Below are 14,261 nucleotides of genomic sequence, written 5' to 3' on the forward strand. Positions count from 1 at the left end.
TTGAATTTGGACTAGCCCACTCAACCACACACTCTCTCCATCTTTATTCTGATAAGGTCTAGGAAATGTTCTCCAACAGGCATCTCTTATCATTTCTTTGAACATTCTAGTCCATGCATGCAAACTTATTATTGATTCTTATATGGCAGGCAAAAGATCTCATTTTAACTTGCATTCTTTGGTTTATGGTGAGATTATATTTTTCTACGTGATTTTGTGTCATTGTCAATTCATGGTTACTCCTCTTTTTTTCTACCAGGCATTTTCTTCCCATACTGCTATGTAAAAGCTATTTATGTAGTAGGGGGAAATGCTAATCTCCCATCAGTCATAGATATTGCACATCCTCTACCAGTGTGTCCTTGGTGTGTGTGTGTGTGTGTGTGTGTGTGTGTGTGTGTATTTTACCTATAGCAATTTTCAATTTCTATATAGTTAGATTTATTAATCTTTTCCTTTATGGTTTCTGAATGCATTTATTGAAAACATTTTAGCTCAAGAATATAGTTATTGTCTTCTAACATTTATGTACTTTATTTTTAAATTTCAATCCTTAGTGCATATGAAATTATTTTAAGTGCATGGTTTAAGAGAAAGATCTAACTTTAGTTTTACACAGTTTTATTGATATATTTTACAATTTGCTTTAGTATCTGTCTTCACAAGTTTCTTTACATTGGTCTGATCTTTCTCATTTTTCTTGGCTACTCTCACAAGTATATGCTGGGTTCAATTTACAATCAGTTTATCACATGCCAACTTCAGTCTTGTTAGAATTTTATTTGGGACTACAGTAAATTAATAGATTAATTTTTGGTGAATTCATATGTTTAAAATATATTAATTCTGAAGCAAAAATACAGTCTCTCTCTACCTATTCAAGTCTTCTTTTATTTTCCTAAATATTTTTCTTTAAGTAAAGTCAATTATTTCTGACATATGAGAAACCTATTGATTTTGCATATTTATTTTATAATTTTGAAGATTTTTTTAATAGTTTGAATAGTTTCTCATTTTACTTTAGATTGTCTAGTAGACAATCACATTTTTTTCTGCCTTGATGCACTGGTTGCTACTTGAAAAGCAACACTCTGGCTTTATTAATATCTTATGTAATTAATATAATTGTTAAAATTATGTACAGAATATTTATAACATAAATTATATATAATTTTTGTTTTATTTAGAAATTATATATTATATATTTAAATTTATAAATTACGAATTTTGTGTAAATTTTATGTTATAAAGTATAATATTCTATAATTAAGTGTATTTTATTGTATATAAAATAGTTACATCATATATAGATGCATATCATTTGTAAAATTATATGTATGATCATATAAAGCACATATAACTTATATTACTCTATATTGTACAAAAATATTTTTATTAAATAATTTAATAATTATTACTATAGTACATAGTAGAAAATTATTATTACTTCTGCATTGCCGGTGTTTCAATAGCAGTATTACACTGTTACCTATATGTTATGCTTTTTATTATGTTGTTGATAACATTTTAGTTTGTTTCTATCATAAATGGGAATGTCTCTAGTCATCCGCCTCTGTCTGTGATAGTAGCTTTGCAGTGAAGGGGCCTCAGCAGAAGTGAAATGGAGTTAAAGAGCTCCATTAGGAGGCTGTTTGGCTTGTTGGATGGGAGCTGAGGGCCTGAACAAGAGTCATGGCTGCAGGGCTGGAAAAGAGGGTCTGAGAGGTCGTTGGTTTTGCATGATTAGATGGTCAGTAGAAGATACCACTTTGGACAAAGGAAAGAGTCAAAGATGACACCGAGGCTTCTCTTTTAGTCAATTGGGTAACTGGCAGCCATTTATCAAGATGGGGACCATGAGTGGAAGAGCAGATTTGAGGAGGGATGAAGAATTCTTGGGTTTGAAAGGCTCGGGAGAACTCAATAGGCAGGGATTACGTAAGCAGTGGGAGCTATCAAACTAGAATTCAGAAGAAAGTATTGGTCTAGAGCAGTGGTCGGCAAACTGCGGCTCGCGAGCCACATGCGGCTCTTTGGCCCCTCGAGTGTGGCCATGAAGATTCGATCGCACTGTATGTGCGTGCCCGCACGTGGCATTTTGTGGAAGAGCCACACTCAAGGGGCCACAGTTTGCCAACCACTAGTCTAAAGCTATGGACTTGGGAGACTTTAGTGTATATGGTAATTTAAACAGATGGACTAGATAAGATTGCCTTTTTATTCACTTATTTCTTAATATTTATGGAGCATCTTCTTTGTGTCAGGCACAATCCTAAGTGCTTGGGGTATCTCAGTAAACAAAACATACAGACTTCTGCTCTAACAGCTTATAGTCTAGTGGGGAGACATAGACAATAAACAAAAACAAGAAATAGTTACATAACACAATAAAAGATGATAAATGCTGCAAAAAAAAATAGAAGTAGTGCAGGGTACAAAGAATTAGGAGTGCCCGGTAGAGGGTGGTTGCGGGTATGGATGGTGTATAAAACAGGAAGAGGGCTCAGGTGAGGTCCTCGTGCAATATTTGGGATAGAGGCAGTGATTCTCTGAAGAGTAAAGAGAGGAATGGCTACAGAAAGAGGTGGAGGATTTAGTGTGACCTAATCCAGGGAAAGCGATGGGGACTGAGCACCTGTTATCAACCAGGCATCAGCCTCGTTAGTGGTACCTTTCAATGTGCGTGTGAGCAAGGTGATGTCATCAGGTGACATGTCATAAAGAGAGGGAGTTGCTCCAAGACCAGCTGCAGAGACAACACTTTGAATAGCACTTCTCATGGTGATGATGGTCCAGCCCACCTACCTTTCTGTCACTTCTCACGATCAGATCATCTCCCCTGATAAAGCGGTGACTCGGGGTTGAGGTTTGCTGTGTATCGTTCTCCTGGTGTCCGTGTCCCCACTTCCCCCCTCCACGTGCCTTTCCGGATGTGTTTACATTTTCCAGCTCTCTCTGCAGCTGTGTTTCTGTGTTTCTGCCAAGCTCTGAGCGAAATGCTCGGTCACTCTCTCACTCCCTCCAGGTTTTATTAAAGGCCAACTATTCTCCAACCCTAAGATAAAATCATCTAGAACCTTTCCCAACAGAGAACCAGTTCTCGCTCTGGGATCTGTCTTCTCACTCCCCGTTTTCAACCCCTCTTGCAGTCAGCTGAATGACAGCAGCGAGTCTTCCCCAACACTTTCCTCTGCTTTCTGGAGCCAGCTAGCAACCCCACTTCCGGCCTGCAAGTGTATCTTCTGAGTCAGGTAGAATTTCACAGGTCCCAGCGGGAGGAAAGGTAGGCTTGCCTGAGGAGAATGACATGAGGAGGAGGAATAGGGAGCTTGCTGATTTGACTTCCACAGGAGGAGGGGCCACATCTCAGAGCATACACCTGACTCCCTGCTTTTCTTTCAGAGAAAACCACTAAGAGCCACCCTCTCTCGGGCCAGAATACTGAATAACACAAATATAATGTTACGTAGGGGTGATGGTTTCTGAGAACAGAAATTATATGCTGGATTTTAGCATGGCCTTGTTCAGCTTATGCGTGGTCATTGTTACTCAGGGATCCCTCAGTGTGGAGTGCCCGGAGGGGTGGGGTGTGTGTGTGGGGGGGGGGGGGCGGGGAAGGCTTACTCCAAGCTTGTTAATTCTCTCTCTAGTCATCTGAGTATTTTCCTCACGTGACAGGAGCATGCCTTAGCTACCAAGAAAGCTGTTGATTGTCCAAAGGCCTGGTTTCTGCTTGAGTGAAACAGAAGCCCAGCTGCTTTCCCAGCTGTCCCAAGGACAGAAGGGCCCTGGTGCTCTGCTCCAATAGACAAACGCCTCCTCCCCAAGGACTCTCACCTTGTCCTTGGACCAAGCCAGGCTTCCCGCCTGAATGCCTGATCAGCTTTTCAGCTTCTTCTTTAAAAAGCAAACCCAGGGTTCAGAATTTACAGCCTCATTATCCAAGGTTGATGAGTTTTGTTTTTTGTTTTCTATCACCATATCCCTTTAACTCAGGAAGCAACGCTCCTGGTCCACAGGGCTGGTCCAGAAGTCACCCATTCACACTGTCACGTACTTTTCTAAAGGACCCCATGCTAGTCTTCACTCACCTGTGTCCCCAAGGCTCAGGCTTCATAGTGAAACAAAATGAAAAATCATATTTACTAAGTATCCAGTCATCTGAGACTCTGGAAGTCTTGACACTCTCTTATCATTCACTTGTAAAGCAAATAGACAATAAGACAGATAGACAGTCATTTGCTTTGGCATGAAAAGGAAAGGTTTGCTTTAGGATATCTTTCTCATGGGCAAACTCTATCATTCCATAATGAGAAATAATTTTTAAAGGGAAAATTATTTGGGGGGGGGGGGTGAGAAACACACTGAGCCCAGCCGGTGTTGCTAAATGCTTAAGCATTGACCTATGAACCAGGAGGTCACAGTTCGATTCCTGGTCATCCACAGAGTCTGTCTCTCTCATCATTGATGTTTTTATCCCTCTCTCCCTCTCCCTTCCTCTCTCTGAAATCAATTAAAAAACATATTTTTTTAAAAAAAGAAAGAAACACACTGAGACACACATGAAAAAGACTCTTTTGAGGAAGATCCTGGGAAAAGGGTGGGAAGGGAGAATCAGGGACCAGTAGCTATGGCAGGGGGTAGGGGTGGGAGTGGCAAAAAGGACAGTTATTGGCACTGAGAGAAGGCGGCTGTCCTGGTGTTGGCCTTTGCCGCCCACTGAAGTGACCACAGGCCTCCTTGACAGTGGGCAGGAGATGCCCTGCAGCTGGAGGGAGGTTTCTAGAAGAGAGAGAGGTGTGAAAGGGTGGGGCCCTGAGCAGGGGAAGGAGAGACAGTGCTAACGATCTCTATATGGTCTCTATACTCCTGGTGATCTGGTCTCTAGAGAATTAGTCCTAAGAGCTCAGTCAAGTGCTTGAAAGCAAGTTAACTGTCCCAATCCATGTAGCCCTGGATCAGTATATGTCTGGAGACCTCACGGCAAATTTGTAGCCAGGAATCTGAGGGAAGGAAGCCTTATTCCTTCAAACATCCACTGGCTCTATCTCCATAGTAAGGGCACCCGATCCCCTTCCAGAGCGAGAGGTGGTCTGTCTCTGCTGGGCAATGTACTGTGCTCCGTCTTCTGCAGACGCGGTATCTCCAGTATCGAAATAGCTCAGGCAAGAGCCACATTGAAACCCTATCTACCTCCGCGTCACAGCCTGCTCCCTGGGGAAATGGATTTGGCTTGAGCCCCTTCCAGGAGGAGGTTAGGAGATGGCCTGTCGGGAATTAAAATAGCTCCGGCAGTGCCCGCTCAGCTTTGCGAGTAGATAAGACGCTGGGCCCATTTTCACATTCCACTGCGTGGTCTCAGCCCTCCGTGTGGGCCCAGCAGAAAGGTAACTAGGACTCCCATTATCTCACTCTAATCTTGGAATTTTAAATGTTTATGCGGAGGAAAGTACAACTGACTCATTCATCTAATCACTTCCAAGAGGGGGAGGGAGAGCTAAGAGTCACCAGGCCAAGATCCCCAGGGGCCAGCGCCCAGAGCCAGCCCGAGGGCATAGCTGGGGAATGATATCAGGGCTTCCCAAAGCAGGTCCTTGTCATCGCTGGTCCCAAGTGTGTCCAGGGACAATAGCCAGTGCACAGCACTCCAGGAGCTGGGCAGGGGGGAGGCTGGCGCAGAGGCCCAGGGCCACGGCACGAAGCTGATAGACTTGGTTGTTCCTGAGGCAGCCAGATAAGCCGACCTCCGTCCCGCTCCACAGGAGTCTGGCCTGACCAGGAAGGAGAGGGGTGATGTGACACCCCTTCCTGCGACACCCTGCTCCGGGGAAGGCCTGGCTCTGCCTTCCCAGCCTGACCATCCACTCAGACACACCAGTTCTCCCTGGAGCTACGCTGACCCTTGCGAAGCTGACCACAGGGACACCGCCTCCTGGGTGGTCTCTCTTGTTTGGATGATAGTAAACTTGAGACGAGAGACGCCTCACAAAAACAACACCAACAGTAACAGCAGCTAGCTAGAAACTACTGAGCACTTGCAGGGACCATGCAAGTAACGCACAACGTGCTCCACACATGCCGTGCCATTTGCATCCTCAAAACCCTGAAAGGTAGCGATTGTTATTATCCCCGTTTTATAGATGGGGATACGGAGGCTCCGCCGGGTCAAATAACCGCCAACCGTCACTTTGCCACTGAAGTGGTAGAACCGAGAAACAAACCAAGTCTGTTTGACCGCAGAGCCCCACTTCCTACGGACCATGCCAAGCCCCTCGTGCATCATCTTGGGGGGGCAGCCGGCCCTGTGCTCTCCGCCGCCCCTCCGCTGTCGAGGTTTTCTTCATCCGCAGAGTCCGAGCTGAGAGTGCAGTGTGAGGGCTCTGTGCCCTTTCTCTCGTGGTCTGCCCTGGCATCACCACTTCATCCACCTGTAGCCGGGGGTGGTGATGGGCCAGGGCCAATGCATGTCTCCTGACCTGACGGCCCCTGAGTGGTCCTCACGTGTCTGTCGGCATATTCCAAGCCGGCACTTTGTGCTTTTAGATACCAGACAGGAGCCATATTTGCGGCCTTGGCCTTCACCCTGGTTTTGCATCCAGGTGTACCTGCATGTGGTTGCGTGTGCTAACGGTGAATTCACTGGTGCAAGCGGAGGAACCTCTGTAGTGATCCCTGTCACTTGGTAAAGCAGATGCGTAGAAGCTGTGCCTCTCCAGGGACTGGTCCCCAAATAAGCCTCTCCCCTGGCTGGGAGAGTGTCTTCCTCCCCTTCCCACCAGACTCCGCGAATCTCTGCCCATCACTTCCCTTCCTCGCTCCCCTTTATTGCCGCCACCCCCTTTCTGTGGCCTGTCCACAGCTGACAGTCATTCGGGCTTGGCTGAATCCTGCCTCCTCCGGGAGTCTTGGACTGCTCCCTCCTTCCTCTGCCCACCAGCATTCCCCAGTCTCGTCCCTGACATTTCCACTGTGTCCCGTGGCAACACAAGAATAACCTCCTTCGCATGCCTCTCCTTCTCCCTACCATACCGTGTGTGGGAATGCTTCTCTTTCTCCCGATTTCTCCTAAAGCGGGAAGCCTGGAAATGGAGAGAGTAACTGAGGAATTGGGGGGAATGGGACAGGTGACTGACTCCTTTATTCCAGATGCTTGACTTCTAGACTTTTCCATGTCATTCTAGTGCCTCAATCTGAGGTCACCAAATGGTACACATTAGAATGCAAAGGCCATGCTGATTGACTGGTAGCAACCCAGGGCCCCCTCCAGCCCTCCAGCCCTCTCTGAGACCAGGCCCAACGAAACCAGCATGAGCACCCTCCCCAGAACCTGGCGCCTTTTCGTTCTCACAATCAAGAAGTCACATTGGCCCCTCAAGTCTCAAAAACTCAAGTACGACATGTTGTGGAATATGGAGATGTCCTCAGGCCAGGTTTGCAGAGAGAGGAGAGACGCTGGCTGGGCCCCAGTCAGTGGGTCTCTAAACACTGGGACAGACTGGCCCTAGCAAGGTCCTCAAAACAGAGATGAGAAAATGTGCCCCCTACTCTGACTTACTGGCCCGTCACACGGCCTAATGAAAGCTGATGGTTTTTGTTATTGCTGCACTATCAAGTGAATGACTGATACAAACTACTCTTCTTATCACCTGCTATCACTCCACTTGAAAAGTAAGGTTGACGGAGGCTAAGAAGAGGAACCATTCTCTATCCCCACCCCCTTTCTCAAAACATTTCTACCCACAGGGGACACTACTTGGACAACTTTGCAATTTGGCTAATTCCCTCAAAGTTTCTAATTCCACAAATATAAGTAGCATTTGCAATTTCCAAGAAAACGTGGTTTCTAAAGTGAAGAAATGTCTAGAAGCTGATTCCCGGAGACAAGTGGCAGGACCTTCCTGGAAAGAGCTCAGGCCAATGGGCCCCTGAGAAAGGAGTAGAAACATTTTCTCACATCACATGACAGTGACAAACACAGCTTCATGTGCAGAGTGCAGGGTTCGCTGAGAAAGACCAAGACGGGAAGGCTCGGAGCTACTTCTGAGCTCTTAAAAGAGAGAGGGAGGTGTTTGCGATCAGAGTTCTAAAGGGGGCAGTGGGCCCCTGGGCGCAAAGAAAAAGGTGATGTTTATCAAACACCCAATGAAATACCCCTGTTTAGTGCAAATATGAGAAAATGATAGCATGTATTTATTTCAGGTGATACCTACAGATGTTTTATATTATTCTCTGTACTTGCCTATAATTTCAAATTTTTTATAGTTAAAAAAGTGCACTTTTGAAAATAAAAGTTGAAAAATCAAGGTTCCCATTAATACAATGGGATACTGTGCAGCTGATACAAAAACTGATTTCTAATGGAGGAAGATGTCTGTGCTCACAGGCAAGGGTCTCCAGGACACGTGTGGGGTGAGAAAAGCAAATTTCAGAGCAGATGGTTCACCCAGGCCTGTCTGCATGACACGCGTTTCAAATTTGTGCATATACATCCTGCTGTACATATAGGATTAAATCTAGAAGCAGAGACGAGTTCTTCATAGGAAGTAGGATTAGTGTGGCCATTTCCTGCGGTGTGAATGTCAATGATAAGTAGAGCTTCCTTTTATAACCGTAGAAAAACAATAATGACTCTCCTGAAGGCTCCTCGACTCCCTGGGGCAGCATATGGGCCCCACGCCATGCCGGGCCGGCAGGCCCCACAGGCCAGCTTCCACCTGCCCTGTCCTAGTCTGGCCTCTTTCCTGACTTGACCCTAGGATGTCTGAGTGAGGGGCCGTGACAGATGCCAGCCGTGGTGGCGATGACAAGCCCCAAGCCACATTTGTTCCATTACTTCCAGCCCCTCATTGCCTTTCCCGTCTGTGGGTGAGAGCTCCTCTCCCTTATCTGCGCGGAGCAGGAGTCAAAAGTTCTCGGCAGCGCGATTGCAGAAGGCCGGGCTGGCAACTTCCAGATAAACCCGAATTCCTTTGGAAGAGCTGGCCCGGACTTGGGTCAGATGGGCAACGTGGCCCCGGCGCATTCCACACTGTGCAGCTGGATAGTAAACCAGATGAAACTGAGCAATTCGGGGACATGCGGGACATGTGAGGGTGTCGCTATAGTGCCGTCTGGTCTGATAGACCCTCTTCCCAAGCTAATGTACCTGTGCCCCGCAGAGACGTGTGGGCAGCGGAGGAGGCAGCTCTGCCTGTGTGAGCCCGTGAGATTTTCCAAAATAGGCCCAGAGATATGAGGAGTCAAAAGAAAATCCAAATAATAAACAAGGAAGGATCACCCCGACTTTTCCGAGACACATTTATGCTTCTGTAAATGGATACGCACTAGTGGGGTGGGCCACCCCAGGACATTAGCTAATTCTGACATTTGGACTTTAAACTCAGTAGCTTATTCTAGCTCGTCCTGTTAGGAAGTTTGCTAAACATCTGTGCTGTGTTGTGCGTTACATTTGAAGAGGATGCAGATGGCACGCTGTCGTCTCAGTCATGTCTCTCATTTTGAGACAGGGAGGTGGCATTCTCCCTGCTCGCTCCAGTGGCCTCCTGCTGCATCTGGTGGGGGGTTGCTTTTCTTTCCTTCAGCACCCCCCTAATTCGATTTCAAAAGATATGGGTTCCCACAGAAAATGTTCAGAAATGGACAAACCTGAAAATAAGGTTTAACCAATAATGCAAGTCATTCTTCCCTGCCAAACACATTGCTTTTATAAACACAAGTTCCCAACTGAGTCAATAGATGGAAATGAAACCATGTAGAAAGTACCTTCACCATTACCTTGAACTGCACACAGTCCTGAAGGGGTGACGCTAGTCCTAATGGGGTGACACACTGAGCAGGTGCAGCAAGCCCTGTGACGTGCCCACGCCTCTGACCAGTGTTGGGTTTCCCTGCCCCAGGGAACCAGGTGAACTTCTCCAAATCCGCAGATGCCTTTGCCTTCGACGAGGACAGCAGCAGTGACGGGCTTTCTCCAGACCACACTCGAAGCGAAGACCCCCAGGGCCCAACGGCATCCCCCCGAGACACCAAAGCTACGGAGATCCCTTTGGCAGGTCCTCCGGGGACAATCCAGGTAACAAACTGCTTCTCAGCCTGTCGTCTCTTCATAGTCCGGAAATAACACTGCCAGGTGGGTCCCCTCCGAGGTCCAGAGACACGTCTGCATGGCGTGTCACCCTCGGGTCCAGCGCTCTGTGTGGTGGTGAAACCTCCAGAACACCTGGAGGAGAACCCGAGGTCTGTACCCTGGGACGTGCTTTTAAAGCATCTGCTCTGCCAAGTAGATACCTTTTATCCCTATTTTCACAAAGTAAAAATGAGGTTCTCTGCCATTAGATGACCCACCACAGTCGCAGGGACAGAATGTGCCAGAGCAGGGCTGCTTTCAACGTCGCCCTTCCATGCACTGAGCAGCCACGAGGCGGCGCTGCGGTTACAAAGCAGAGCGGCATGTTGGTTTTACCTGAGCAGGTTTCTACCTGCAGAACCGCTGCAAGGCCACTTCCAGCCCCAAACCAAGCACAGCACTCGCCTCTGGACAAATCCACAAGCTCTTAACATGAGGAGAATGTATATTGCAAATACTGCTCAAAGCACATTTATAAAGAACAATGATGATTATTAACAACAGCCACTGCATTCCATTAAGCACTCACTGCGCCAGGGCCACTCCAGCCACTTCCTGAGCGTAGCCTGTTAGGGAGCACCGCCCCCCAGGCAGGAGCACTGATGCTGCTCCCACAGGGGAGGAGCTGAGGCTCTGGGGCTGAGCAGTGTGTGGTCTCCAGGACACTGCAACCCTCCAGCCCCTCAGCTGCCACCCCTAGAAGCCATCAGGCCTAGTGGGATTTTCCTCAGCCCGCCCAGCACCCCTACATGTACACATGCACACAAATACACATAAACACACAGATGTATCCACACAAACACACACACCAAGTGCACATATGCATACAGACAACCACAGACACATACACACATGTACATTAAATATACATTCACAGAACACATCCACATAGATACATACCCAAGCATATACACACATATACCTATGTGTACACTAAGTATACACAGAGACACATACAGCTATACCCAGAACACATACACATATGCACACATACACACAGATATAAATATACACACATATACGTACATGCACGCACACTTTTCCTCCATCTGCTAACACCCTGTCATCTCATTTATGTCCTGCCTCTCCCACAGTTGCTACACCCAATCCTCTCTCTCCCTTTTTCAACCCCATTATCAAGCCCAACAGGTGGACCTTGTCACAGGCAGGAGGAACCCGCACTCAGGGTGACCAGATATCCCAGTTTGCCAAGACTAGGCTGGTTCTATACCTGTCTTGTGGAATAATTCTTAATAATGACCCTTTTCTCTCCTCAGAATATCCTCAATTGGTTGGCAATATACATATATTCTTCTCCTGGAGAAAGTAGTCTTACGTGTACTTGGACATAAAGCTAGGATTAAAACAGCAGAGCTAGCCCTGACTGGGCGGCCCAGTTAGTTGGAGCATTGTTCTGTACACCAAAAGGTTGTGGGTTTGATTCCCAGTCAAGGCACATACCTAGGTTGGGTACAGGAGGCAACTGATTGATGTTTCTCTTACATAGATGTTTCTCTCTATCTCTCTTTCCCTTCCTTTCTTTCTAAAATCAATAAAAACATATCCTCAGGTGAGGATTGAAAAAACACACAGCAGAGCTATGTGTGTGTTTATGTGGGGCGAGGCGGGGGGTGGGGGGTGGGGGGGACGGACAGGGGACAGGTCTCTACTTTAACACGTCTATGTCACAGTTTTGACCCTTACATCCTAGTAATGCTACAATTTGGATTTCAGGATCTAACTTCTGGCTCAGAAAATGACATGAATGACTCGGTCTCACAGCCCAGCAACCAGTCAGACACAGGGAAGCAGGGGCTCGGCACCCTCAGCACCACCAACCCCGGGCATGCTGCTGTGAAGGTAGGATGGGCCCGCCTCCACGCAACCCCCTGACTTCTGGCTCACAGAGCAGCGCTGAGCAGAGCTTTCTGAGCTAGGTCTGGGAAGAGGAGAGCCATGCAGACCCTGTTATAGGTTTAGTCCGCTAGGCACATGCATGACAGCTGTGAGCTGTGGAGCCATCAGGGTACATGGACCAAGATCCAGCTTTCTACGCAAGCACAGCGTGGGGCTTCCCTGCAGGGGAATCCTATGCGTTTGCATTTCTTTGGCCTCAGCGCCCACTAGTTTGTTCCTGACTTAAAAGACTTCCTAAGTTCATCCTAGAGGTAGACGCAGCTGGTGGTAACACACACAGAATTTGTAAGCGCCATCAAATGAGCAGAGGGGCGTTGAACTTCATGCAAGGGAAGCCGACCTGAAGGCCTTGCACGAGTAAGACCTCCCTCGGTCCAGCCAGGCTCCCTATGGAAGTGCAGGTAAAGGGGCGATGTTCTTCATGGTAGACAAAGAACTACAAGCATTTAGCATATCGTTGGTTTCAGTTCTCAGCGTTGTATCTCATCGTTCCCAGAGTGCGCTCTCCTCCTTAGCTACCTGGGAGTCATTTAGCCTTCCTAGCAGTTTATCCCATGCAACTCCTAATTGCTTTGGGAGCATGTCTCTCACCTCTGCGACCGCCACTTAACGAATATTGAAATGACTCTTAGGAACTATTTTACTAGTGGTTGTAGACCAAGTTAGAATCCATGTTAAAGTAACAGCCCGTGGCCCCCACCCCTGCGTACACAGAAGTGGACGGCAGGCATTTCAGCTGCCCAGCACTTAAACCTCGCTTCCAATTCACTCAGCTCAACAGCTTTGCAGTCATGTGACTGCTGCTGAAGTGTGTTCACCGCAGGTGGAAGGAGGAAATGATTCACATTATTTCCAAAGTTGTGTACAAAGAAATTGTATGAACATTTCCACCAAAGTATTTTAAATTCCATAGTTCAAATTAGCAAAGCTTCAGGCCTGTGCACTCTGAGAAGGTTGCCCTGAGGGAGGACGGGTCCATTTCAATAAAGAGCAGGACTGAGAGCCAGCAGATCAGGCAGCACTGCACCTGTGGTTTACATAAGAGCCCACATCCCTTCTGACTGGTCAATGCCTGTGACTTCTCCTTGTTGAATATTCATCATCTCTAAATTAAGAGGATCCTAGAGGGCTTCTCAAAGAAGGAGGCAACCCCGCTGGGAACCCCCTCTGCCCTGCTGACTGTGAAAGGCTCCTGGGAGGCCAATGTGAATGCACAGCACTGCTCTGAAGTGGAAAGTCTCCTATGGAGAGGAAGGTGTTTTCCACGCAGGCCCTGGGGGCGCAGTCACAGGGTTCCTGCTCTCCAGGAGCCTGTTGGGTATCACAGCACCACTAACACAGTGCTTTGAGCAAGTAAGGAAAATGTGCCCCTAAGAACTTGACCAGACATTTCTCCAAAGATAAGGAAATTGCCAATAATCACATTAAAGGCGTTACATGTCATTAGTCATCAGAAAAATGCAAACCAAAACCACAACAAAATACTGCAGCATGCCCACCAGAATGCTATAGTAAAAACGGAAAAAAAGCAACTGCTGGTGAGGATGTAGAGACTGGTACTCTCATATGTTGCCAGTGGAAAATTACATTTATATAATGTAAAATGGTTTCCACCCACTATGGAAAGCAGTGGTGGCCCCTCAATAAGTTAAGGGTTGAGTTATTGTGTGACCCAGTAATTCCACTGCTAGGTATTTGCCCAAGAGAACTGAAAGTAGGTGTTCAAACAAAAACTTGTACACGAATATTCATAGCACACTCCTCACAATAGCGAAAAGTTAAAACTAACCCAAAGGTCCATCAGCTGAAGAATGGACAAGCATGTGGCATATCCACACAATGGAATATTATTCAGCCATCAAGAGAAATGAGTGCTGATACATGGTACACCATGAATGAACCTTGAAAGTGTTATTCTGAGTGAAAAAGCCCAACACAAAAGACTACATATTGTATGATTTCATTTCTATGAAACATCCTGAATAGCCAAAGCCATAGAGACAGACAGCAGAAGTGGCTCCCGGGGGCTGCAGGAAGGAGGGAGGGGTGGGAGTGATGCTCAGTGGTATGTATGGCTTTCTTTGGGGGCAATGAAAATGTTCTGGAGCTAGATAGTGATGACACACACAACATTGTGAATGTATTAAGTGCCACTGAATTGTGTATTTTCAAATGGTGACTTTGGTGATTTTGTGTTACTTGTATTTTATCACAATAC

The 14,261-nt window shown here is 46.8% G+C and overlaps 1 protein-coding gene across 1 annotated transcript in view; it reads left to right on the top strand.

Annotated features, from left to right (window-relative positions):
• The window catches only part of MYOCD (myocardin), an 82,433-nt gene that overhangs the window by 46,537 nt on the left and 21,635 nt on the right, over nt 1-14,261 (top strand). The window contains exons 6-7 of the mRNA XM_036342133.1: nt 9,897-10,072; nt 11,861-11,986. Of these exons, the coding sequence (XP_036198026.1) occupies nt 9,897-10,072; nt 11,861-11,986 (302 nt within the window). The remainder of the gene's footprint in view (nt 1-9,896; nt 10,073-11,860; nt 11,987-14,261) is intronic.

Source organism: Myotis myotis, unplaced genomic scaffold, assembly GCF_014108235.1.
Source record: "Myotis myotis isolate mMyoMyo1 unplaced genomic scaffold, mMyoMyo1.p scaffold_m19_p_17, whole genome shotgun sequence".
In the NCBI taxonomy this organism is placed as follows: Eukaryota; Metazoa; Chordata; class Mammalia; order Chiroptera; family Vespertilionidae; genus Myotis; species Myotis myotis.